Genomic DNA, 23,617 nt, shown 5'->3' with positions numbered 1-23,617 from the left:
ACAAGCATTCACCACCAAGAAACACCAGCATTCACCACCAAGAAAAACCAGCATTCACCACCAAACACCAAGAAACACCAGCATTCACCACCAAGAAAAACCAGCATTCACCACCATACACCAAGAAACACCAGCATTCACCACCAAGAAACACCAGCATTCACCACCATACACCAAGAAACACAGTGGGGGGGTATTCAACACATCAACTGTTTTTCTATTAAATACATTGCCAGTGCAGCTATTCGCATGAAATATTGAGTAGACACTGGTATTAATACAATAAAACTCATCATATTCCAAGAGCTACTGTAGCACAAAAAGTTAATGCTGACACCTTTCTGTTTTAACCAGCATTAACTTTTTCAGCAGTTTGTGCTACAGTAGCTCTTCTGTGGGATTGGACCATATGGGCTAGCCTTGCCCCATGCGAATCAATAAGCCTTTGACACCCATGACCCTGTCGCCAGTTCGCCAGTTGTCCTTTGGATCCTTGGACTCCTTTTGTTTGGTACTAACCACAGCGTACCAGGAACACGCTACAAGATGTGCCATTGTGGAGATGCTCAGTCAGACCCAGTCATCTCACCATCACTACTTGTCAAAGTCGCTCAGATCCTTACACTTGCCCATTTTTCCTGCTTCCAAGACATCAACTTCAAGAACCGACTGTTCTCTTGCTGCCTGATATAGCCCACCCCTTGACAGGTGCCACTGGAATGAGATAATCAGTGATATTCACTTCACCTGTCAGTGGGTTTCATACATGTCAACCTATACGGATTGTCCGGAAATTATACGGATTTTAGCTCATTTCAAGGGCGTACGGGCGTATAAACAAAGTCTTACGGATTTTCAGTATTTTCTGACCTAAATTTATTTTGTGTATCTTACTTGAACATCGTCAGCTGATCGTCGCAAAAACGTAGAAAAGCTCGATTTATAGACAAAGAACAGCGTGTATGCAGGGGCAGATAACCCAGACTATGTGAAACCGGATGTTTATTCCTCAAGCCTCGTGCAGTATCGCGACTGCGAGACGTCGCTCGTTCCGGTCATGCGCACGATTTGCATTTAAATGCGCCAAACGGTCATTGTTCGAACGATTTTCTCATTGTGCAGAGCGACATTGTTTACACCTGAGAGATTTTGAATAGCGTCTGCTGAGTGAAAGAATGGGAACACCGAGAAAGAAAATGAGATATGGCAGGCAGTATCTTCCTGAATGGAAGGAGACATTTAATGGTGTCATTGTTCAGGCGAAAAATGAGGAGTACGCGCACTGCACAGTTTGTGTGTGAGATATAAAAGTTGTGGCATCTGGAGTTTACGACGTGAGGGAACACATGAGGTCCAAACTACATCAGCGAAATTTGCACCAGAAACAGAATCAGCCGCAAATGACGATGTTTGCAAAGCCTAAGGTCGATGATCAACCAACAAGTGTAACTAGACAGGGACACTCTAACGAGTGCAAACCCCGCCTTTTCCCTATTAAAATACATTGGGCGAAAATTTCGAAGTTCTGCCATGACCTTGACCTTTGACCTTTGACCTCCAAAATTTAATGGTTTCCTTCCTGGGTTATTGGCAACACATGTACAAAATTTGGTCCAAATCGATCCATTGGTTCTTGAGATATCTTGCAGACACACAGACAGACAGACAGACAGACAGATACACACACACACAGACTGACGCAGGTGAAAATAATAACCCCTCCGACTACTGTCGGCAGGGTTAATAAGAGCAGAAGTTATGATCTGTAATTTTATTGCTCAGCACAATTTGCCGCTAGCCGTTGCGGACCACCTGACAGAACTGTTGCCGCGAATTTGCACGGACAGTATGATTGCGAAATCTATCAGCTGTAGGCGCACCAAAACAATGCAAATAATCAAAAAGAGCTTGGCCCCCGAAGCTACACTACCGATCATCCAGCACTGCCGGACGTCGCCATTTTCCTTGATGATCGACGAATCCAATGACAAAAAGACGGACAAGCGACTGGCCATTTTGGTGCGGATCTTCGACATAAACAGAGGGGCGAAGGCAAGAATCATAGACATGCCCGTGTGCAATATCGGCACAGGTGAGGCGATTTTCGACATGTTGGACGAAGTTCTCAGGCAAGTTATATTTACTTGTTTATTTATTAAGTTTGGTGCGATTCGAAGGCTATAAGGATTTTATATGTTGATTTATATGTTGATTTTATGGATTTCTTCCTCTGATACTACAGGTGGATGCCCAAAGGGGTTGACATGTATGGGGTTTAATGTTATGGCTGACTGGGGTATAATCTTTAACTGAGGGGCAGAAGACACCAAATGGACACTGTGACTTTTCTAACTTTTATTTGACCCTCAGACCCTGACAACATGACATTAAAATTCTGGATTTATAATAGAGGAGGTTTTGTGATGTTTTCTTGACTTGTTCTGCTGAGTTAGACTCATTTGATGTTGCTGAGGAATTGATGGAGGTAAACAGAAGGGGGATAGCAAGGGTAGTGAAAAAGACTAAAATAGTATATAACACTATTTTGAATTTGGGTTGTCTTTCAAAATAGTAGCACACAAAATCCATATTCACAGAGCAGCATTCATGATGTTAATTTGGGAAATAAAAGAACAGAACAAAAGATGAGATCGAGTTTCTCAAATGACCCCATTTTTAAAAGCAACCCCACATGGGGTCACAACCCCTAGTTTGGAAACCAGTTTCAGGACTTCTAATTGTTACATTTACACACCATGGTAACTTTGAAAGATTATGAAACATTTTGCCACAGCAAATAACACACTTTCCAGTGTGCCTTTCTTATGACTAAGCACCAACAGTGAATAATCACTCAAATCCCATCATCAGGGTTTCTCTTGCCATCGCCACACTCAGCAGGAGTCCCACATGATGCCAAGCGTTTGAGTAATGTAACCAAATGAAGGCTGTAATGTCTCAGAAATCAGAAATAATAAACTCTTGATGGAAAAATGTCTGTCACTGAAGGAAGATAATTTGACAATAATCACCACTTTGCCCAAAACTGTTCATCCTGAAGAAAATGGCTTTAAATCGCTTTCAGCCTGTTAAAGTTGTTGATCAACTAAAACTGTGTAACTGAAAGCTTTTCAGCTCACTGTTGTAGTTTCCTCAAGGGAGCTTTTTTTTTTGTTCCTTCCATCAGCTAAAGTGAATTTAGAATACATTTGAAATTAATTTAAGGTATAGACTTGGATCTCAGGGTCCACTGTTTGTACATCAGGGAACACAAATGGACCTGTGGAGCTTATTTTCTTCTTGTCAGTGTTACAAATGAAGACACCGGAGACATTATTAAAACGTTTTCCTCTGACTGTGTGGATTTGCTCTCATCAGGAATTGTAATGGGGGCTGGAGATATATAATAACATTAAATGTACTGGTCTGATGCTCAAGAAAAAAAAAAGTCACACTCTAAAATGAAAGATGAGGTGAAAGAGTTGTCCCCAGTAAACCATGTTTAATAAATAAATAACACAAATGAAATAAACTTGATATCGTTTGTTGACCAACAGCAGGCTCTTCCCGTGTTCGTTTGAGAGATGTAGGCGATCGATCGAAGAATGTGAGAGCAACCCCTGCTGATGTATGTGACACACTATAATTCAGTCAGTCATTTCACACCAGTCGCCCACTTCATTACAAAAGATGGTAAACATGAGACTGACATTTGCAAATGCCAACCAATAATGAGGGGTGAGCCAGAGTCGAGCAAGCCGGAGTTGAGTGAGCCGGTATTTGCATGGTGTTTGGAGAGATGAGAGCACAGTTTTTAGGTAAACTTGAAATTTGGCCAAAGAAAACAGAGCAGTAATTGGAAACTGAGAAAGAGAACATTAAATATAAATATCGTGTTTCTCTGAGGCGGACAAAGTCACGAATACAGAGCTGTGATAAAGCTTACTGAATGTTAAGGTTCTGTAGAGGTTAGGATGTAGTGGAGGCATCTGGCTGCTTAGACACACCCATGTGCCTGACTTGGCCACCTTGGCCGACTGAAGGATACGTCTCTCTGTCGCACTCAGACACACCTATCTGTCCAATTCAGACACTAAAAACACACCCACCGTTCAAATCAAGGATGCTCACATTATCCCACTCAAAAACACCAGACATTCTCACCACTTAGCCACACATATCTGTCCAACTCAGACACACCCATCTGTTCAACTCAGACACACCCACCATTCATCCAATTCAAAAGACACACCCATCATTCGTTCCATTGACCCATCTGTCTATCTGTCCTACATAAAGACATACTCAATTCAACCCAAAGACCTTCCCAAATATCTAGTTTAAAGACACCTCAGTTGGTTACTCTCAAAGACACACCCACCATTCACCCCATTCAGACAACCACATTTGTCCCACTCAGAGACATGGCCATCTTTCAAACTAAAAAACAAGCCTGCCCGTCTGTCCCTCTCAAAGACACACCCACCCATCTGTCTCTCTCAAAGACACACCCATTTTTCTAATTCAAAGACACACCCACCCATCTGTTCCTCTCAAAGACACACCCATCTTTCTAACTCAAATACACACCCACCCATCTGTCTCTCTCAAAGACACACCCATTTTTCTAACTCAAAGACGCACCCACCTATCTGTCTCTCTCAAAGACACAGCCATTTTTCTAACTCAAAGACGCACCCACCCATCTGTTCCTCTCAAAGACACACCCATTTTTCTAACTCAAAGACACACCTACCCATCTGTTCCTCTCAAAGGTGCACCCACCTATCTGTCTCTCTCAAAGACACAGCCATTTTTCTAACTCAAAGACACACCTACCCATCTGTTCCTCTCAAAGACACACCCATTTTTCTAACTCAAAGATGCACCCACCCATCTGTCTCTCTCAAAGACACACCCATTTTTCTAACTCAAAGACGCACCCACCTATCTGTCTCTCTCAAAGACACAGCCATTTTTCTAACTCAAAGACGCACCCACCCATCTGTCTCTCTCAAAGACACACCCATTTTTCTAACTCAAAGACACACCTACCCATCTGTTCCTCTCAAAGACACACCCATTTTTCTAACTCAAAAACGCACCCACCCATCTGTCTCTCTCAAAGACACACCCATTTTTCTAACTCAAAAACGCACCCACCCATCTGTCTCTCTCAAAGACACACCCATTTTTCTAACTCAAAGACACACCTACCCATCTGTTCCTCTCAAAGACACACCCATTTTTCTAACTCAAAAACACACCCACCCATCTGTTCCTCTCAAAGACACACCCATCTTTCTAACTCAAAAACATTTAAATTAATTTCAAATGTATTCTAAATTCACTTTAGCTGATGGAAGGAACAAAAAAAAAAGCTCCCTTGAGGAAACTACAACAGTGAGCTGAAAAGCTTTCAGTTACACAGTTTTAGTTGATCAACAACTTTAGCAGGCTGAAAGCGATTTAAAGCCATTTTCTTCAGGATGAACAGTTTTGGGCAAAGTGGTGATTATTGTCAAATTATCTTCCTTCAGTGACAGACATTTTTCCATCAAGAGTTTATTATTTCTGATTTCTGAGACATTACAGCGTTCATTTGGTTACATTACTCAAACGCTTGGCATCATGTGGGACTCCTGCACCATCCTGGTGCCCTGTGTCTGGTCGGAGTTTTATTGCATCGCTCCTGTGAAGGACGGCTCCATGTGGACAGTTGAAAGTCACACCTGGAGGACGCTCTGGACTCTTACAGTAATGCTTTTATGGCTGAGGACTACAGTTGACTTGCTAACTTTAGGACTGCAGTTGTCATGAACAGTTTTGCACTCAAGTTTCCATCAATGAAGAGTTTATAACATCAACAAAACTGACTTCATGTTAAAACTGTTAATATTATAGTCAGGCTGTCTGTTGTTGCCCAAATGAGGATGGATTCCCTTTTGAGTCTGGTTCCTCTCGAGGTTTCTTCCTCATGTCGTCTGAGGGAGTTTTTCCTTGCCACCGTCACCACAGGCTTCATCATTGGGGATAGATTAGGGATAAAATTAGCTCATGTTTTAAGTCGTTCAAATTCTGTAAAGCTGCTTTGCGACAATGTTTATTGTTAAAAGCGCTATACAAATAAACTTGACTTGACTTGACACCCACCCATCTGTCTCTCTCAAAGACACACCCATTTTTCTAACTCAAAGACATGGCTATTTCTCTTACTCAGTCTGTGGTTTTGTCTCCAGACTCTCCATGATTTTTTTTAATTTGATTTTGCAAATTTTGTTTTTGCAAAAAAAACTCAAGAAAAACCTATTATTTTCTGCATCACAGAGTATATGCATAACATGTTTATTTTGGTGTGTGTGTGTGTGTGTGTGTGTGCAGGGGTTGTGAACTAATCAATAAGATCCTTTTGCAGTCTTTTGATCTCAAGGTCACAAGGACACTTGTGCGATTTCTTAATTTCTCATTGTTTACCCTTTTCTCAATCTGTACATCTCTCTCAATTTCTCTTTCCCTCTCGCTCCTTTCACCCAAAAATCTATCCATCCATGTTGGTAGTGGTGACCGTTGTTTGTTACGGACTATAAGTCTATAGTGCCAGTCAAAAGTTTGTACACCCCTACTCTACTCATTCATACAGTAGGTGTTTCTGTACTGTGACTGTTTTCTACACTGTAGAACAAAACTGAAGACATCAAACACAGAAATAATGTCTGGAACATGTATGGAATTATGTGGTGAATTAAAAAAGTGTGAAAAAAAACTAAATATGTTTCATATTTTAGATTCTTCAAAGCAGACCTGCGCTGCCCAAAAACCTTGGGGAATTTTTTTTCTGGTTTTTTTTGTGTGCAAAAACCCACCCACACATCAGCACAGCCTGTGTATCTGAGTGGGACTCAAAATGATGTCTTAAAAGCCTGTTGTCCAATCAGCATTAATCAGTCATCTGTTAGTCTTAAAGCAATTGCCTGTGCTACGTAGCATTTTTTTATTTACTGATCTGTCTGTCCTGCTATCTGTCCATCAGTCCCTGTACCTTCAGAATAAGAACTATTAGCAGTAGCAAGTCAAGGGAAACTGCAGCTGTAGTATAATCTGTGCTAGAAGATGAACTATAAAGACTGAAGTATGTGTACAGAATGCTAATTTAGTTCTACTGAGCATTTTTATATGACAAAAAAAATTCATAATAAAAATAATGCTAGAAAAAGTTGGGACAGTATGGAAAATAGAAATAAAAAAGAAAGCAATGATTTCATTTCAGAAAGAAGGAACCCAAGATATTTCATGTTTTGTTGGTCATCTTCAATTCATTTGTTAATCTACATCCATTCCTGCGTTTCAGTCCTGCAACACCTTCCAAAAAAAGTTGGGGGGGGGGGCAATTTAGGGTGAGTAATTAGGTAAAACAATTAAATAATGATGTGATGTGAAACAGATGATGTCAACAGGTGACTGTAATCATGATTTGGGACAAAATCAGTATCCAGGAAAGGCCGAGTCTTTGAGGAGCAAAGGCGGGCTGAGGATCTCCAGTTTGCATGAGAAATGCATGAGAAAATTATTGAAATGTTTAATGTTCCTCAAAGAAAAATAGGAAGGGTTTTGGATATTTCACCCTCTATGGTGCATAATATCTTTAAACTATTCAAGGAATCTGGAGGAATTTCAGTGAGTAAAGGGCTCAAGCCTAATCTGAACTCCCGTGATCTCCAATCCCTCGCTGCATCAAGAACCGTCATTCATTTACAACTGATAGAACCACATGGGCTCGGGATTACTTTGGCAAAACTTTATCAAGCTACAATCCAGAGTTACCTCCACAGACACCAGTTAAAACTTTACTGTGCAAAAAGGAAGCCTTATGTTAACTGTGTCCAGAACAGGGCTTTACATTAGCATCCGCCCACCCGCCAAATGTGGGTAAAATTGGGCTTTGGCGGGTAATAACTTTAGTCCCACTAGCCACTTTGGCGGGTGGTTTATTCTGTGGTATGACGATATATTTTAATTGTAGTTTTCTCTGAAGGCATCTGATATAATAATCGCATTGCAATGTAACATTACGCGCCTACAACTCCCATGAGCACCTGCATAAACATTCTGACACATGTTAGAATTGTTTAGAATGTTCATTAACGTCTCAGATAAAATCAGTGATACGGTAACCTGCAGTTAATGAACGAAGCAACAAAGTTGCTGACGACTGACAAGCGCACTATGTGGCGGCATATAGCTGGAGTTTCAAACCCTGCTGCTCAGGGGAAAAGGGGCAGAGATGATCAGGGCCGGAGCAGCATTTTAAAATCACCGAGGTCCGTGATGCGCAAAGTGTGCGCCGAAACATTTTCTACATATTTAAATGAGAGGGGTGAATTACACATCACACAAGAGATCTATTCCTGAAATTACTTTTAATGGTGTTTGAACTGAATATCATCAGTTCTGAAAAAAAAATCATGTATGTGGAAAGAGTAAGAATAGTTTAAGCTTGTTTAATGGTTTGATCTGGCCCAAGCAATGAGGACAAAAGATCCCCTAACCATGCAGCCTATGGAACTGAGATACAGTAACAATCTGGCATCCGTTACACTTACACACAAAAAAACATTCTGGGAAAAAATCAGTATACACCACCATGTTTTAGGCAAAGTTATCCAAGGCAAACATAAGTTGAAACTTTCCACTCTATTGCTTTGGCTTATCGAATGATTTATTTTTAAAATCACAAACAAGGCAGGCTACAACTGCGCTGCTGCACATGTAGTCCGGAGTAAACCTGAAAAGCAAACCCGATCTGCTCAGAGAGTCATATGAGCTCCTCTTGAGCTCCTCTTGAGCCTCTTTCAAGATATTGAATATAGGGTTTTGATGGCGCATCCTATATGGAAAGCCACTAGAGGCAAAACATGGCCACGTTCACATTACACCACAGGTTCCTGAATGTGGTCCTGGAATGCACCATTTTCCCCTGGTTCAGCTATAATCAGCTAATTAACTAATTATACAACAGTTCAGTAATATACAGACTCACTAATTTGATTGGTTGAGCAGCGTTCCATTAGTGCCTATGTTTAGTATAACCGAACTGGGACGTTACCCCTTTTCGACCCACAGAGAACAGATTCTGTTCTTGTTCAAAGAATCCTGAATGGAATTGGTTCAAGAACCTGTTCCCTGTTGGTCGAAAAGGCGTACCTACTCATTCCTAAGGTTTTTTTTTTTTTGTAGGCTGTAGCCACGATGTCATCATGTTGTCAGAATCAGTGTAACGCATCTCTCATAACCTGGGATGGAACAGTACCGTCATATGTGTGTGTGTGTGTCTGTATATATTATTTACCAGCTGGGGGGGGTCCGTATCATGAAATACCATGACTGAGGTCTTGAAAATACTGACCGAGGCCTCTGGGCCGAGGTCACGGTATTTCACGATACGGACCGACCTTAAGCTGGGAAAAAATATATTTATTTTTTCATCTCATCTCATCTCATCTCATCTCATCATCTCTAGCCGCTTTATCCTGTTCTACAGGGTTGCAGGCAAGCTGGAGCCTATCCCAGCTGACTACGAAGTTCGAAAATGTAAATTTAATAGCTTCATGAAAGTGCGCTGATGGTTACCATGGAAACCCCGTGTCTCCTGCACTGCGTTCCTCCCCCGAGTCGCGCGTGCGCTCATTCGCTTTTGTGTTCTTGGTCTCAGAGCCGCGCGCACCAAACAGAGACAGAATCAACGTTTAACATCATTAACAATGCACTTTTTATGGAGACATTTTAATGTTATTCTTTATTTTTTTTTATCCAGTTGAATATTTAGCGTACAAATGTATTTTCAGCTCTTAAAAATGACCGAGGTCCGGACCGTAGGGGCCTCAGAGCTGGCTGCGGCCATGGAGATGAACAAGACGCTAATAGGAAGATAAGACAGTTCAATGACAAATGGAAGTTCGGGTGAGATTGGCTAGTTCATAGCAAAACCGAAAATACCCTGTACTGCGAAGACTGTGGAAAGTCTGGCAAAGACAGGCACCAGTAATTTTAAACTCGAAACTATAAAGGACCATGAAAAGTCAAATGCACACATCAGTACTATAACATCAAAACCGGCGAAGACGGCTGGTTCACTACAGGACAGCATTGCTTTCAGTCCCTGGCTGTCATGAAGTCGGCTGAGCTGGAGAGGCTGGAGCTGCTGTTTAGAAACGTTCATGCGATTGGAAAGAAGTTGATCTCACCCCAGCTATCAACTTATGGCCTGCTGGAAGCCTCAGGTCACGAAGACCATTTTTCATGGACCATTCAGACTCATCTGATGATGAATGTAATGAGGACATTTAATGTCTCTCTCTACACATGTTCACACACACACACACACACACACACACACACACACACACACACTATTAATAGATAATACATAATATACATAATAATACTTGATAATACACATAATACTTGCATATCAAAACATCAGATGTTTTTCAATGATAAATGTTTTGAATTGGACTTTTAATATTAGAATCAGTTCAGTTGTACTGAATGTTATTTTTCATATTATACGATATTTCATATTGTAAGGGGCTTGAATTTGAGTTCAATAAACAGAATACTCTTTATATTTTTGTCTGAATTGGTTGCATGTTTTCATATAGGGAGCGACCTTAACAGCACTGAATACTGAGTGCTACTGTAGAGATACATTATACACTGCCATTCATAATTAAATCTAGATCTTCCAAACTTTAACGTATCATGGTGAAGAAAAAACTTCGATTTCCTGGCAACAAAATTGTGGCTAGTGAAAAGGCTGAATGGCTAGTGACTCGGGAAAACCACTAGCCACAGTGGCCGGTGAGCAAAAAAGTTAATGTAAAGCCCTGGTCCAGAAGTAGCGCCATCGACTTCTCTGGGCTCCGAGACATCTGGGATGGACCATCACACAGTGGGAACGTGTATTGTTGTCAGATGAATCAGTATTCCAGGTCTTTTTTGGAAGAAATGGATGCCGTGTGCTCTGAAGAGGAAAAGGACCATCCAGACTGTTCGCAGGAACAAGTCCAAAAGCCAGGGTGTGTCATGGTATGGGGTTGGGTCAGTGCCCTTGGCGAAGGTAACTTACACTTCTGTGATGGAACATTAATGCAGAAAAGTGCACTGAGATTTTGGAGCAACATCTGATGCCTTCAAGACGACGGCTTTTCCAGGGAGATTTCAACAAGACGATGCAAAACCTCATTCTGCTCACATTACAAAGGCGTGGCTGTGGAAGAAGAGGGCGTGTCCCCTCTGTCTCCAGTAGAGAATGTGTGGGGAATTTTGAAATTAAAAATATGACAGTGACGACCCCGAACTGTTACACACCTTAAGACCTGTTTACAGGAAGAATGGGACAAAAATAAGACCTGAAACACTTCATCACTTGGAGTCTTCAGTCCATAAACATCTTTTAAGTGTTGGGAGAAGGAACGGGAACATTATAAAGTGGGAAGGACTTTACCATCCCAATTAAAAAAAAAAAAAAGGGTTCCAAGAATCAAAATTGAAATGTGTTCATTTTGAAAAAAACAATAAAATTAATGACTAAAACATCTAATAATCTGCTGTTGTATTGTTTTGTGTGGAATATGGGTCAAAGATTATTTACAAATCATTATTTTCAGTTTTAATTTCAGTTTCAACACACCATCCCAATTTTTTTCTGATTTGGTGTTGCATAAAAGAACCCTTTCTCTTTAAATTATACAATCAAAATTTTATTTCAAGACATACGCAGATACTATTTAATGTAATTTGCTCCTAAAGAACCTGTTTCTTTTCCATGTGTCTTCTTCCGAATGTCGTATTTTTTCTTTGGCCTCTCTGGCAGGTGAATGAAAAAGAAGAGACTCTATCAATATTTAAACAGAGACACACAATCGTCTGGCTGAGGAGCAGTGACGCAGGTCGTCCAAGTGGGACGAGGACAATCTTTCAGGACACAAAGTCACAAGTGTTTCATCATCACAGGACGTGAGACAAATATCACCAGCTCTGATGTAAAATTCAGAGAGCAGCGATGACAGGGTTTTTTTTCTTGAGATTTATATAGTCACATGGCTACATACACACGGCGTCCATTTTGTCACGGAATACACAGTGTTGCAGCTTTCCTTCTGATTAAAGGAACAGCAGCTCATTATAGCTGAAGGAAAGGAAAGGAAAGGAAAGGAAAGGAAAGGAAAGGAAAGGAAAGGAAAGGAAAGGAAAGGAAAGGAAAATGAGGATAGAAAGGAAAAGAAAGGAAAGGAAAGTGAAGAAGAAAAGGAAAAGAAAATGAGGAAGGAAAGGAAAGGAGGATGGAAAGGAAAGGAAAGTGAAGAAGGAAAGGAAAATGAGGATAGAAAGGAAAAGAAAGGAAAGGAAAGTGAAGAAGAAAAGGAAAAGAAAATGAGGAAGGAAAGGAAAGGAGGATGGAAAGGAAAGGAAAGTGAAGAAGGAAAGGAAAATGAGGATAGAAAGGAAAAGAAAGGAAAGGAAAGTGAAGAAGGAAAGGAAAAGAAAATGAGGAAGGAAAGGAAAGGAGGATGGAAAGGAAAGGAAAGTGAAGAAGGAAAGGAAAACGAGGAAGGAAAGGAAAACGAGGAAGAAAAGGAAAGGAAAACGAGGAAGGAAAGGAAAGGAAAGGAAAGGAAAGGAAAGGAAAACGAGAAAGGAAAGGAAAACGAGGAAGGAAAGGAAAGTGAAGAAGGAAAGGAAAGGAAAGTGAATAAGGAAAGGAAAATGAGGAAGGAAAGGAAAGGAAAGGAAAGGAAAGGAAAGGAAAGGAAAGGAAAGGAAAGGAAAGGAAAGGAAAGGAAAATGGGAAGCAACGTATTGAGGAAAAGAGAGCAAAGGAAGTGAAAGAGAAAAGAAAAAAGGAAAGGAAGTGTTACAATATGATAAAGACTGGAAAAAAACAGGAAGGAAAAGAGTATGAAGGAAGGAAGAAAAAATAAAAGATAAAAGAAAAGACAAGAGAGAGGCAGAAAGAATAGAGGAGGAGGAAGAGGAGGAGGAAGGCGAGACCTTGGCATTGCATTGATTGATTTTCTGAATGCACGTCTCTCTGAGACGCGAACACATCGCTGCAACACGCCTATAATCTCATCCCATTCAGCCTGCACAGAGCCTCCCAGAGGAGAGAACGTTTCCCACAGCCGTGTTTTACAAACGAGATCATCTCAGCCCTCACACATATATACCTTTACACACACACACACACACACACACACACACACACACACACACTCGAAACAAAGCAACAGTGTTGGCACTTGGCCAGCAGCAAGCAGTGAAGAAACAGCAGGATACAGATGATGGTTAAATCACTGTTTCCTCATGGTGAGCTCCCAGTGTCACTGTGATTGGCTCGCATTACTCTCAGAAACAGGAAGTCTGTCCTTCCCAGCCAGGAAGTGGGACAGTTATGCTTTCTCTGACTCCTTCAAACTCACTGATCTCCCAGCATTGGGCCAAACTTTCACTTAGGAATAACAGAAATATCAGGTCCATGCTGGCAAATGCAGATAGGCTCGAGTCCAGATAATCACAGGCATCTGTTCGATACATACAGGACAGGGCACTGAACACAAGCCACCCCTCAGCCTCTGGGACTGGGAGGTGTGACAGAAGAGAATCAAATCAAGGACTCGAATTTGGGGGAGTCGGGGAACTTTGGACAACATTGAGAGAGATTTGGAATTCAGCAGCATTTTCAGTGGAAACACGATCCATCAGGCATTACCTCAACCCCTCTGCATGGTCTCAGGTCATAAACTCAACACAGTCTGAAGCCCAGGAGGCTCTACAGTATTCTCAGGTTATTTTATGTGTTATGGGTTTGGATGGAGAGAAAGAGCGAGAGAGAGAGAAAGCTGTTATAGTGGAGAAATAAACCAAGCATGGACAGAGAGATCCACTTGTCTGAGCGACAACACCTTTATCTACTGACACATCACACATCATCTGTTCTTCTGTTTATTCTGAAGTTTAATCTTTAAAAAAATCCTCACATGTTCTTTGGGTGGTTACGGGCTCTCAGCTTCCGAAGTATGTTTCCCCTGGAAAGGAAGCCATGAGACGAACCGGTACGGTGTCCCACAGGTTCATTTTCAAAAACCAAAAAAAGGAAAGGAAAGGAAAGGAAAGGAAAGGAAAGGAAAGGAAAATGGAGAAGGAAAGGAAAATGAAGGAGGAAAGGAAAGGAAAATGAAGGAGGAAAGGAAAGGAAAATGAAGGAGGAAAGGAAAATGGAGAAGGAAAGGAAAGGAGATGAACCAGTACGGTGTCCCACAGGTTCATGTTCAAAAACCAAAAAAAGGAAAGGAAAGGAAGGAAAGGAAAATGAAGGAGGAAAGGAAAGGAAAATGAAGGAGGAAAGGAAAATGGAGAAGGAAAGGAGATGAACCAGTACGGTGTCCCACAGGTTCATGTTCAAAAACCAAAAGAAGGAAAGGAAAGGAAGGAAAGGAAAATGAAGGAGGAAAGGAAAGGAAAGGAAAGGAAAGGAAAGGAAAGGAAAGGAAAGGAAAGGAAAGGAAAGGAAAGGAAAATGAAGGAGGAAAGGAAAATGGAGAAGGAAAGGAAAGGAGATGAACCAGTACGGTGTCCCACAGGTTCATGTTCAAAAACCAAAAAAAGGAAAGGAAAGGAAAGGAAAGGAAAATGAAGGAGGAAAGGAAAATGGAGAAGGAAAGGAAAATGAAGGAGGAAAGGAAAATGAAGGAGGAAAGGAAAATGGAGAAGGAAAGGAAAGGAGATGAACCAGTACGGTGTCCCACAGGTTCATGTTCAAAAACCAAAAAAAGGAAAGGAAAGGAAGGAAAGGAAAATGAAGGAGGAAAGGAAAGGAAAATGAAGGAGGAAAGGAAAATGGAGAAGGAAAGGAGATGAACCAGTACGGTGTCCCACACACTGTAAACCCGAATAAGTTGAGTTTACTTAAAAAAATTGAGGAAAGTGGTTGCCTTAAAAAAAATAAGTAATTATTAATGATTGAATTGAGTACCTTAAACTTACCAGAAGATTGTAAGTTTAAGGTACTCAATTCAATCATTAATAATTACTTATTTTTTTTAAGGCAACCACTTTCCTCAATTTTTTTAAGTAAACTCAACTTATTCGGGTTTACAGTGCAGGTTCATGTTCAAAAACCAAAAGAAGGAAAGGAAAGGAAGGAAAGGAAAATGAAGGAGGAAAGGAAAGGAAAGGAAAGGAAAGGAAAGGAAAGGAAAGGAAAGGAAAATGAAGGAGGAAAGGAAAATGGAGAAGGAAAGGAAAGGAGATGAACCAGTACGGTGTCCCACAGGTTCATGTTCAAAAACCAAAAAAAGGAAAGGAAGGAAAGGAAAATGAAGAAGGAAAGGAAAGGAAAATGGAGAAGGAAAGGAAAGGAGATGAACCAGTACGGTGTCCCACAGGATCATGTTCAAAAACCAAAAAAAGGAAAGGAAAATGAAGAAGGAAAGGAAAGGAAAGGAAAATGAAGGAGGAAAGGAAAATGGAGAAGGAAAGGAAAGGAGATGAACCAGTACGGTGTCCCACAGGATCATGTTCAAAAACCAAAAAAAGGAAAGGAAAATGAAGAAGGAAAGGAAAGGAAAGGAAAGGAAAATGAAGGAGGAAAGGAAAATGGAGAAGGAAAGGAAAGGAGATGAACCAGTACGGTGTCCCACAGGATCATGTTCAAAAACCAAAAAAAGGAAAGGAAAGGAAGGAAAGGAAAATGAAGAAGGAAAGGAAAGGAAAATGGAGAAGGAAAGGAAAGGAGATGAACCAGTACGGTGTCCCACAGGATCATGTTCAAAAACCAAAAAAAGGAAAGGAAAATGAAGAAGGAAAGGAAAGGAAAGGAAAATGAAGGAGGAAAGGAAAATGGAGAAGGAAAGGAAAGGAGATGAACCAGTACGGTGTCCCACAGGTTCATGTTCAAAAACCAAAAAAAGGAAAGGAAAGGAAGGAAAGGAAAATGAAGAAGGAAAGGAAAATGGAGAAGGAAAGGAAAGGAAAGGAAAGGAAAGGAAATTTAAGAAGGAAAGGAAGGTGTAAGGGCTAAAGGGAATGAAACAGTCATGCTCGTGTAATCCTTTTTCCAATCCACAGATGGTGTTGAGGTCATTCTCCTCCTGCATAACCAGATGAAGTCAGCGTGTGCTCGTATCTCCACTCCGCTCGTCTCCTCATCAGCCCTGCCCCGAGGAACGGCTTCATTTCCCTCAGGATTGTTTATAACGAGGTGAAAACACAGATATGCTGGGAGTTGTATATAAATCTTACAGGTGTGTCAGTATCAGATCTCCAGAGCTGCTCGGGGAGCAGAAGGCTGAATATCTCCATGTAACACCTTCCCATGTTCTCCACAGTAAAGCCCATAGTGTGGGACGGAGGAGAGCCATGGGAACGTAACGCCCTGCGCACTCAATAAGCACGATGAGAGATTTAATCTGGTGTTTTCCAAACGCTGTACTGCACGCGTCAGTGGGTTTCCTGTTCAAACCCACCTGAGCATCATTAACACACCTTTTACAGAAATGAACTGTGGGTGTCGGTGCAGGAAATGCCCAGAAATGGACATTTTACACGGACATATTTGTTTGGACTGCTGTTCATTTTTAACACACATTTCAAGAATAATAGTGTATTCATGTCATACAGGAATTACGGTATTACGGTCATGACAAATGACCAAGTGTTAAATCTTTACAGAATTCATATTTATAAGATTTTTTCTGAAATTGACAGCATCAAATGTTGTGTTTTAACGAAACAAACGCAGCTGACAGAATGGTGAAGGCTTTCACGGATAAAGGACGTAATTTGATTCACTCAGAACATATCGATTAAACATTTCATGTGAGTTTCCTTCACAGCCTTGAAGTGTAAATCCGAGTGTGAGTTTAACAGAGGTTAAAAACGAATGACGTGCTTTAGCTCCCTGTGAGTGATGACGATGATCAACATCTCAGCTCTGGAGATTAGTTTTGAGCGTACGGTTAAATTTTCGACGTGATGTTTGTGGAAAAATAGTAGCTATACGAAGAAGTCCTGTTTCTTAAACTGGCTGACATTCAGCTGAGAACATGAGATGAATAATAGGACCTGAATTTGGGACAGAGGTTTGTTGGTTTGTCGTAAAAAGCAGTATTTTTTTCTCTCTGAGAGTGAAAAGTAGTGCACGTCATGGCTGGGAGACAAAATCATCTCATCTAACCTATTTACTTGAAATGAGGGTACGGCTGGGATGCGTCTCAGCTCACACTGTGTGTTATCTCGCCGAGCTGTGATCCTGACAGGGCTGACGTACACAGTCGAATGAAAACTCATAAACACTTTACCTCCATGGTGTGTAAAAGGATGACAGATTGAACCTGATAATCGCTGGGTGTCGGGGAGGGACACGTGGAAAAGGACATAATGTTTGTGGGTAATATGAGTTCTCCAGGTGCTTGGTGACGTCATCAAAAATCAGAAGACACTCGACATGGAAAAAAAAACATCTTTTTAGTGTTGACACATTTTGAACTCTCTCTCTCTCATCATCAGTCATTAAACTGGACTTTGTCTTTTCTCAGCACTCATGAAGCAGCTCTCTGGCACCGTATGTTTAAATGATGACGGTAATCTCGCGCACTTCTTTCTGAAACTGAAGATGAACCCGTCCGTGTGATCAGTCTCGAGTGGTGAAGATCATTAGGTCCTGTATCCCGAGAGAAATCCTGTTTTCTTCCTGTGTTTGTCTAAACAGTCATTTTTATTTGAACAGTAATGAACTTTATGAGGCGATATTTGGACCTTGGCTTCTGAGAGGATTTAAAGCCAGGAATAAACGTCTCCGTGAATATTTCTCACTGAGCAAACCGATCGGCTTCACTCTCACACTCTCACACTCTGACACGGTTCATCAGCGCACTCGGGCTTCACCTCGGGGATTCAAACACTAATGAATTTATTTACTGCTGTGGAACCAAGTACAAATATCTCCACTGTAAATCTACATATTTATATAAAGAGAGACTTATAACAAGTGTTTATAAAAACTGCTTACAGACTGATTATAACGAATGTTTATAAAGACTGCTTATAGAGTGCTTATAACGAGTGTTTATAATGTATTGTTTATAATGAGTGTTTATAAAGACTGCTTATAGATTGTTTATAACAAGTGCTTATAAAGACTGCTTATAGAGTGTTTATAAGGACTGCTTATAGAGTGCTTATAACGAGTGTTTATAATGTATTGTTTATAATGAGTGTTTATAAAGACTGCTTATAGAGTGTTTATAACAAGTGTTTATTAGGACTGCTTATAGAGTGCTTATAATGAGTGTTTATAATGTATTGTTTATAATGAGTGCTTATAAAGACTGTTTATAGAGTGTTTATAACGAGTGTTTATAAGGACTGCTTATAGAGTGCTTATAACGAGTGTTTATAATGTATTGTTTATAAAGACTGGTTATAACAACTATTCATAAAGAGTGCTTATGAAGCGTATTTATAGTGTTTATACAGTGTTTATAAAGCGTGTTTATAAGAAGTATTTATACTGAGTGATTATAAAGTGTATATAAAGGGTTTATAAAGAGTATCTTTTTTTTTTCTTTTCCCTAAAGGGATGATGTTTAAGTCCATGTGTGGTTGTGATTTTTTAAAAACTTTTTGTAATAAAAGCTTTGAAAAATCTCAAATCTCTCTCTCTCTCTAGCTTTCTGTCTCTTATCTCTCTATTTGTCTCGCTCCCATGCTGTCTCTCTCTCTCATTGTCTCTCTTCATCTCTCTCTCTCTCATATCTCTCTCTGTCCTTTCTTGCTGTCTCTTTTTGTCTTTCACTCTCTCTATTTGTCTCTCTCTCTTCCTTTCTCTCTCTGTCTGTCTCTCCCTGTCTGCCTCGCTTCCTTTGTCCCTCTCTCATATCTCTCTCTGTCTCTGTCTTTCTTGCTGTCTCTTTTAGTCTTTTACTCTCTCTCTCTCTCTCTCTCTCGGCTGATTTATTGCACCATTTGGTATAAATTTGGTTTTTCTCCTAAAACACTCCTTTAATTAAAAGCGCGTGCTGCTTCCTCTCATCAGTTCCTCCCTTTTGATCCTTCAGCAGTCTGCTGTCCTGAGAAACTCATCAGACTTTACAGTCATTTAATCCATAAACCCCGCCCTCCATAAACCCCGCCCTCCACCTGCCCTGTGAGTCTGATCTCACCTGGACTCTGGGACTCTGGGACTCTTCCTCAATCCGCTCCTGCAGGAACTGACTTATTTTCCTGTGTATTCCCTGTAAATGCGTTAAAGTGAGGTGTGTGTGTGTGTGTGTGTGTGTGTGTGTGTGTGTGTGTGTGTGTGTGTGTGTGTGTGTGTAAGGACGCCTCTCACCTGTGCACGTTCATCTCCTGCGGCGGGCGCGTGGCCTTGTCGTACGCCACCTTGGCGGCGATGCCGAGCAGCAGCACGAGCGCGATGGCGCCGCACGTGATGTACACGGTGGTGTTGGTGCGGTCCAGCGCGGGGTCGTAGGTGTCGGCGGTCGGCGCGGGAGACGGCGGCTGCGTCTTCACCCAGTCGGGCGTGTTGTAGTTGGTGCACGCGCGCTGCTCGAGCCTCTTGCCGCGCACCGGGCAGCAGAAGCGCAGGAAGCAGCTGCCGCAGCAGTACCGGTGATCCGTGTTGTTGCACGCGAACTCCTTGTCGTACTGGCCGCTCACGTCGTAATAACCCAGGCACGTGTCGTGGTCTCCCCCGGCCGGGGAGGGCGCGCGGACCCGCGGGACGGGCGCGCGCGCTGTCGGGGCGGCCGCGGTGGCGGTGCCGTTGAGCTCCCTGGCTTTGGCGGTGCGCCGCGGCGCGTGCTTCCCATGTCTCTTGCTCGCGCACAGCGGATCCAGGTAGATGAGGAGCAGCAGGAGGTGCTGGATGCCCATGACTTCCGGCTCTCTCTCTCGCTCTCTCTCTCTCTCTCTCGCTCTTCACACACTTTTCGGCGCGCGCGTTTTCCTCGTGCGCACTGTGGGACCGGTCCGCGCGCGCCCCGCTGCTGCTCCTCGCGCCTCCTCCGCCGTCCCGCACCTCATGCTCCGGACTAACTCACGGGAGGGTCGGCACATTCCGCCCGCACACACAGACACCGGCACTGGCGCGCGCGCATCTCGCCTCCGTCCCGGTGAATGAGGCAGAGTGTCCGTGGGGTTCAGCGCGGGAGCCCGGCGCGCGCTCTCCGCCTGCGGGACAAACAGCAACAGGAAGAGAAGCCGGTGAGCGGCAGCGCGTTTCCGGCGGGACGCAGAAGTTTATGGTGAATGTGCTCCGGGTTCTGAGTCTCATCCGCAGCAGGTCTGGGAGGAGGAAGCGGGTTACGGGGTGTGGCACGCGCTCAGTGCAGAAAGTTATCAGACTGATGCCGCTTCCGGTTTGTTTTAAGGATAAAAAGAGAAGAAGAAAGAAAACAGACAGAAAAATACTTACTGAGGGGTGAGTCCGACTCCCAGCTGCTCCATCACTCCATCTGTACTTACTGAGGGACTGAGACTCATCTCCTCTCTCTCTCTCTCTAACACTCCTCTCTCTCTCTCTCTCTCTCTAACACTCCTCTCTCTCTCTCTAACACTCCTCTCTCTCTCTCTCTCTCTCTCTCTCTCTCTAACACTCCTCTCTCTCTCTCTCTCTCTCTCTCTCTCTAACACTCCTCTCTCTCTCTCTCTCTCTCTCTCTCTCTAACACTCCTCTCTCTCTCTCTCTAACACTCCTCTCTCTCTCTCTCTAACACTCCTCTCTCTCTCTCTCTAACACTCCTCTCTCTCTCTCTCTCTCTCTCTCTCTCTCTAACACTCCTCTCTCTCTCTTTCTCTCTCACCCTCCTCTCTCTCTCTCTCTCTCTCACCCTCCTCTCTCTCTTTCTCTCTCACCCTCCTCTCTCTCTCTAACACTCCTCTCTCTCCTCTCTTTCTCTCTCACCCTCCTCACTCTCTCTAACACTCCTATCTCTCCTCTCTTTCTCTCTCACCCTCCTCTCTCTCTCTCACTCTCCTCTCTCTCTCTCACTCTCTTCTCTCTCTCACCCTCCTCTCTCTCTTTCTCTCTCTCACGCTCCTCTCTCCTCACATTCTCTCTCACACCCTCCTCTCTCTCCTCTCCTTCTCTCTTTCACCCTCCTCTTTCTCACCTCTCTTTCCTCTTTTTCTTTCTCTCACCCTCTCTCTCTCTCTCTGTCTCTCTCCTCTCTCACTCTCTCTCACCTTCCTCTCTCTCTCACCCTCTCTCTCTCCTCTCTCTCACCCTCCTCTCTCTCTTTCTCTCTCTCACTCTCCTCTCTCCTCATGTTCTCTCTCACACCCTCCTCTCTCTCTCCTCTCCTTCTCTCTTTCACCCTCCTCTTTCTCACCTCTCTTTCCTCTTTCTCTTTCTTTCTCTCACCCTCTCTCTCTCTCTCTCTCTCTGTCTCTCTCCTCTCTCACTCTCTCTCACCCTCCTCTCTCTCTTTCTCTCTCTCTCTCTCTCACCTTCCTCTCTCTCTCACCCTCTCTCTCTCCTCTCTTTCTCTCTCTCACCCTCCTCTCTCTCTCCTCTCTTTCTCTCTCTCTTTTTCTCTCTCTCCTCTCTTTCTCACTCTCTCTGCACTCATTCCCACACTGTGAGAGCAGATCCTACAGGCCAACCCATGCGCACGCGCACACATACACACACACACACACACACACACACACTCTACTGTTTCATATCACTACAATCCTGAATTTACACCACAGCACTTATTTTCTGTCAGGAGACGTTTATTTAACCTTAATGAAAGTAGAGAGAGAGAGAGAGAGAGAGAGAGGAGGGTGAGAGAGAGAGAGAGAGAGAGAGAGAGAGAGACCTACATGAAGACTTGGGGAAAATGTGAAGTGAGCTTTTCCTCAGAGCTGGTCAGGAGAGAAGAGAAACAGAACATTTATCGAGGTTATTAAAGGAGAACACGAGAGAGAGAAAGAATGAGAAAGGGATAGAGTCAGAGAGAGAGAGAGAGAGGGAGAATATATATATAAAGAAACAGAAAAATAACATGTGAGACAAAGGAAAGAGATACACATAAGAAACAGACACACAAACAAAAAGAAAGAAGCAGTTAGAGAGGGAGAGAGATGAAATGACAAAAAGACAAATAGAGAGAGGAGTAAGAGGGGCAGAGATACAGAGAGTTAGAAAAAGAGAGTGATTCAAAAGGACAGAAAGCGATAAAGAGACGAATAGAGACAGAGAGGGAATAAAAAGTACGGTGTGACAGGAGGAACGTCTCAGTTCATAAAGAACACTTGAGAGAAATCTGTTCATCTCATCAGAACGAAGGAGTGGTGCAGCGTCTCAGTACAGAAAGAACACACACTTCTCAGCCAATAGGAAGGAAGGATGCTGGGGCTGTTTAATGTCAGAAAATTAATCATCAGTAACAAAGTGAAAAACAGCGTCTTTATATCAGCAAGTAAACTGAAACACTCCGCTGTGTTTATTCATTACAGAAGACTTTATTTCATTCAGAATATTTGTATTTATTTTAAAAAAGTGAAGAGGCGAGACAGTGAATTAAAAATGTGTCTGCTGATGCAAGTACACGTGAAGTAACCACTTCTAACATCACATGGTACAAACAGGAGAAAGGGAAGTGTGATTGAGGACGCAGCCCGGATCGTCACTCACAATGACGTAACGCCTTTATAACGCTTTGATGCTCATCCGACTGGAAAGCCTCGAAATTCAAAACAAAACATAGCAACTCTACGACTCTTCACAGTCAGGTTATCATCAGAGCAGACCGTATATGATTTTCGAAACCCATCCAGTCGTCCTGTACCTCAGGTGATCAGGATTTGCTCCCTTCATTACACCGTGTGTCAAACGACACGTGGGGCTGATTTCAGCAGCGACCAAATTGTTAATAAAAGCATCAGTTGAAGTACTAGTGAGCTCTTATCTCCATTACCTCCGACTGTAAGATGCTGTGTGTCATAAAGATTGCAGGAGGGGAAAGGGGGCTCATGTTCGTACATCAGAAATGCGTGTGCACCACAGTGACCTCATGCAAAAGCTGAGAAAAAAGAAGACAAATATGAGAAAAATATAATTATTCTTCCTCAAGTTTTTCGTCACCACCGTCACCTCTGGCTCACTCATTATGGATACGATTTAAAATGTAGATCCAGAATTTATATATTACTGTCAAGCCGCTTTATGACAGTTTGCATCGTTATAACAAAGTCATTGTACAGATAAAAATTGATTGAAAAAAAAGAGATGAAGAAAAACATGTCTCCCTTTTCTAATGCCTGCTGGTTTGGGGCTGGTTTCAGTGTTGCTCTCCGTGGTGCTGAATTTAACCCTTCGATATCTTCAGTGATCTTTACATGAAGCTCAGCCTGAAACAAATTACACCTTTTCTGAAGCAGGCGTCAGACGACTGAGTCAGAGACGGATGCGAATGCAGGTTCAGGTGTTTTATTAAAAAATATAGATAAACTGATCGAAAATGTGAAACAGGCTCGAGAATCAGTCTCAGGTACAGGCTGCAGGTCAGGCGATCAGCAAACAGAGGCAAAATTCCACAAATGTGACTCAGCAAGACAAGACCAAAAC

General features: G+C 42.4%; 1 protein-coding gene across 1 annotated transcript in view; it reads right to left on the bottom strand.

Moving 5' to 3' along the window:
• Positions 1-20,134, bottom strand: part of LOC132870608 (protein shisa-6-like) — a 191,829-nt gene extending 171,695 nt beyond the window's left edge. Inside the window, exon 1 of the mRNA XM_060904316.1 lies at positions 19,391-20,134. Within this exon, the coding sequence (XP_060760299.1) occupies positions 19,391-19,935 (545 nt within the window). The 5' untranslated portion in view covers positions 19,936-20,134. The remainder of the gene's footprint in view (positions 1-19,390) is intronic.
• Between the last annotated feature and the right edge of the window lie 3,483 nt (positions 20,135-23,617).

This window comes from Neoarius graeffei, chromosome 22, assembly GCF_027579695.1.
Source record: "Neoarius graeffei isolate fNeoGra1 chromosome 22, fNeoGra1.pri, whole genome shotgun sequence".
Lineage (NCBI taxonomy): Eukaryota > Metazoa > Chordata > Actinopteri > Siluriformes > Ariidae > Neoarius > Neoarius graeffei.
This window is presented reverse-complemented; position numbering and strand designations above follow the sequence as displayed.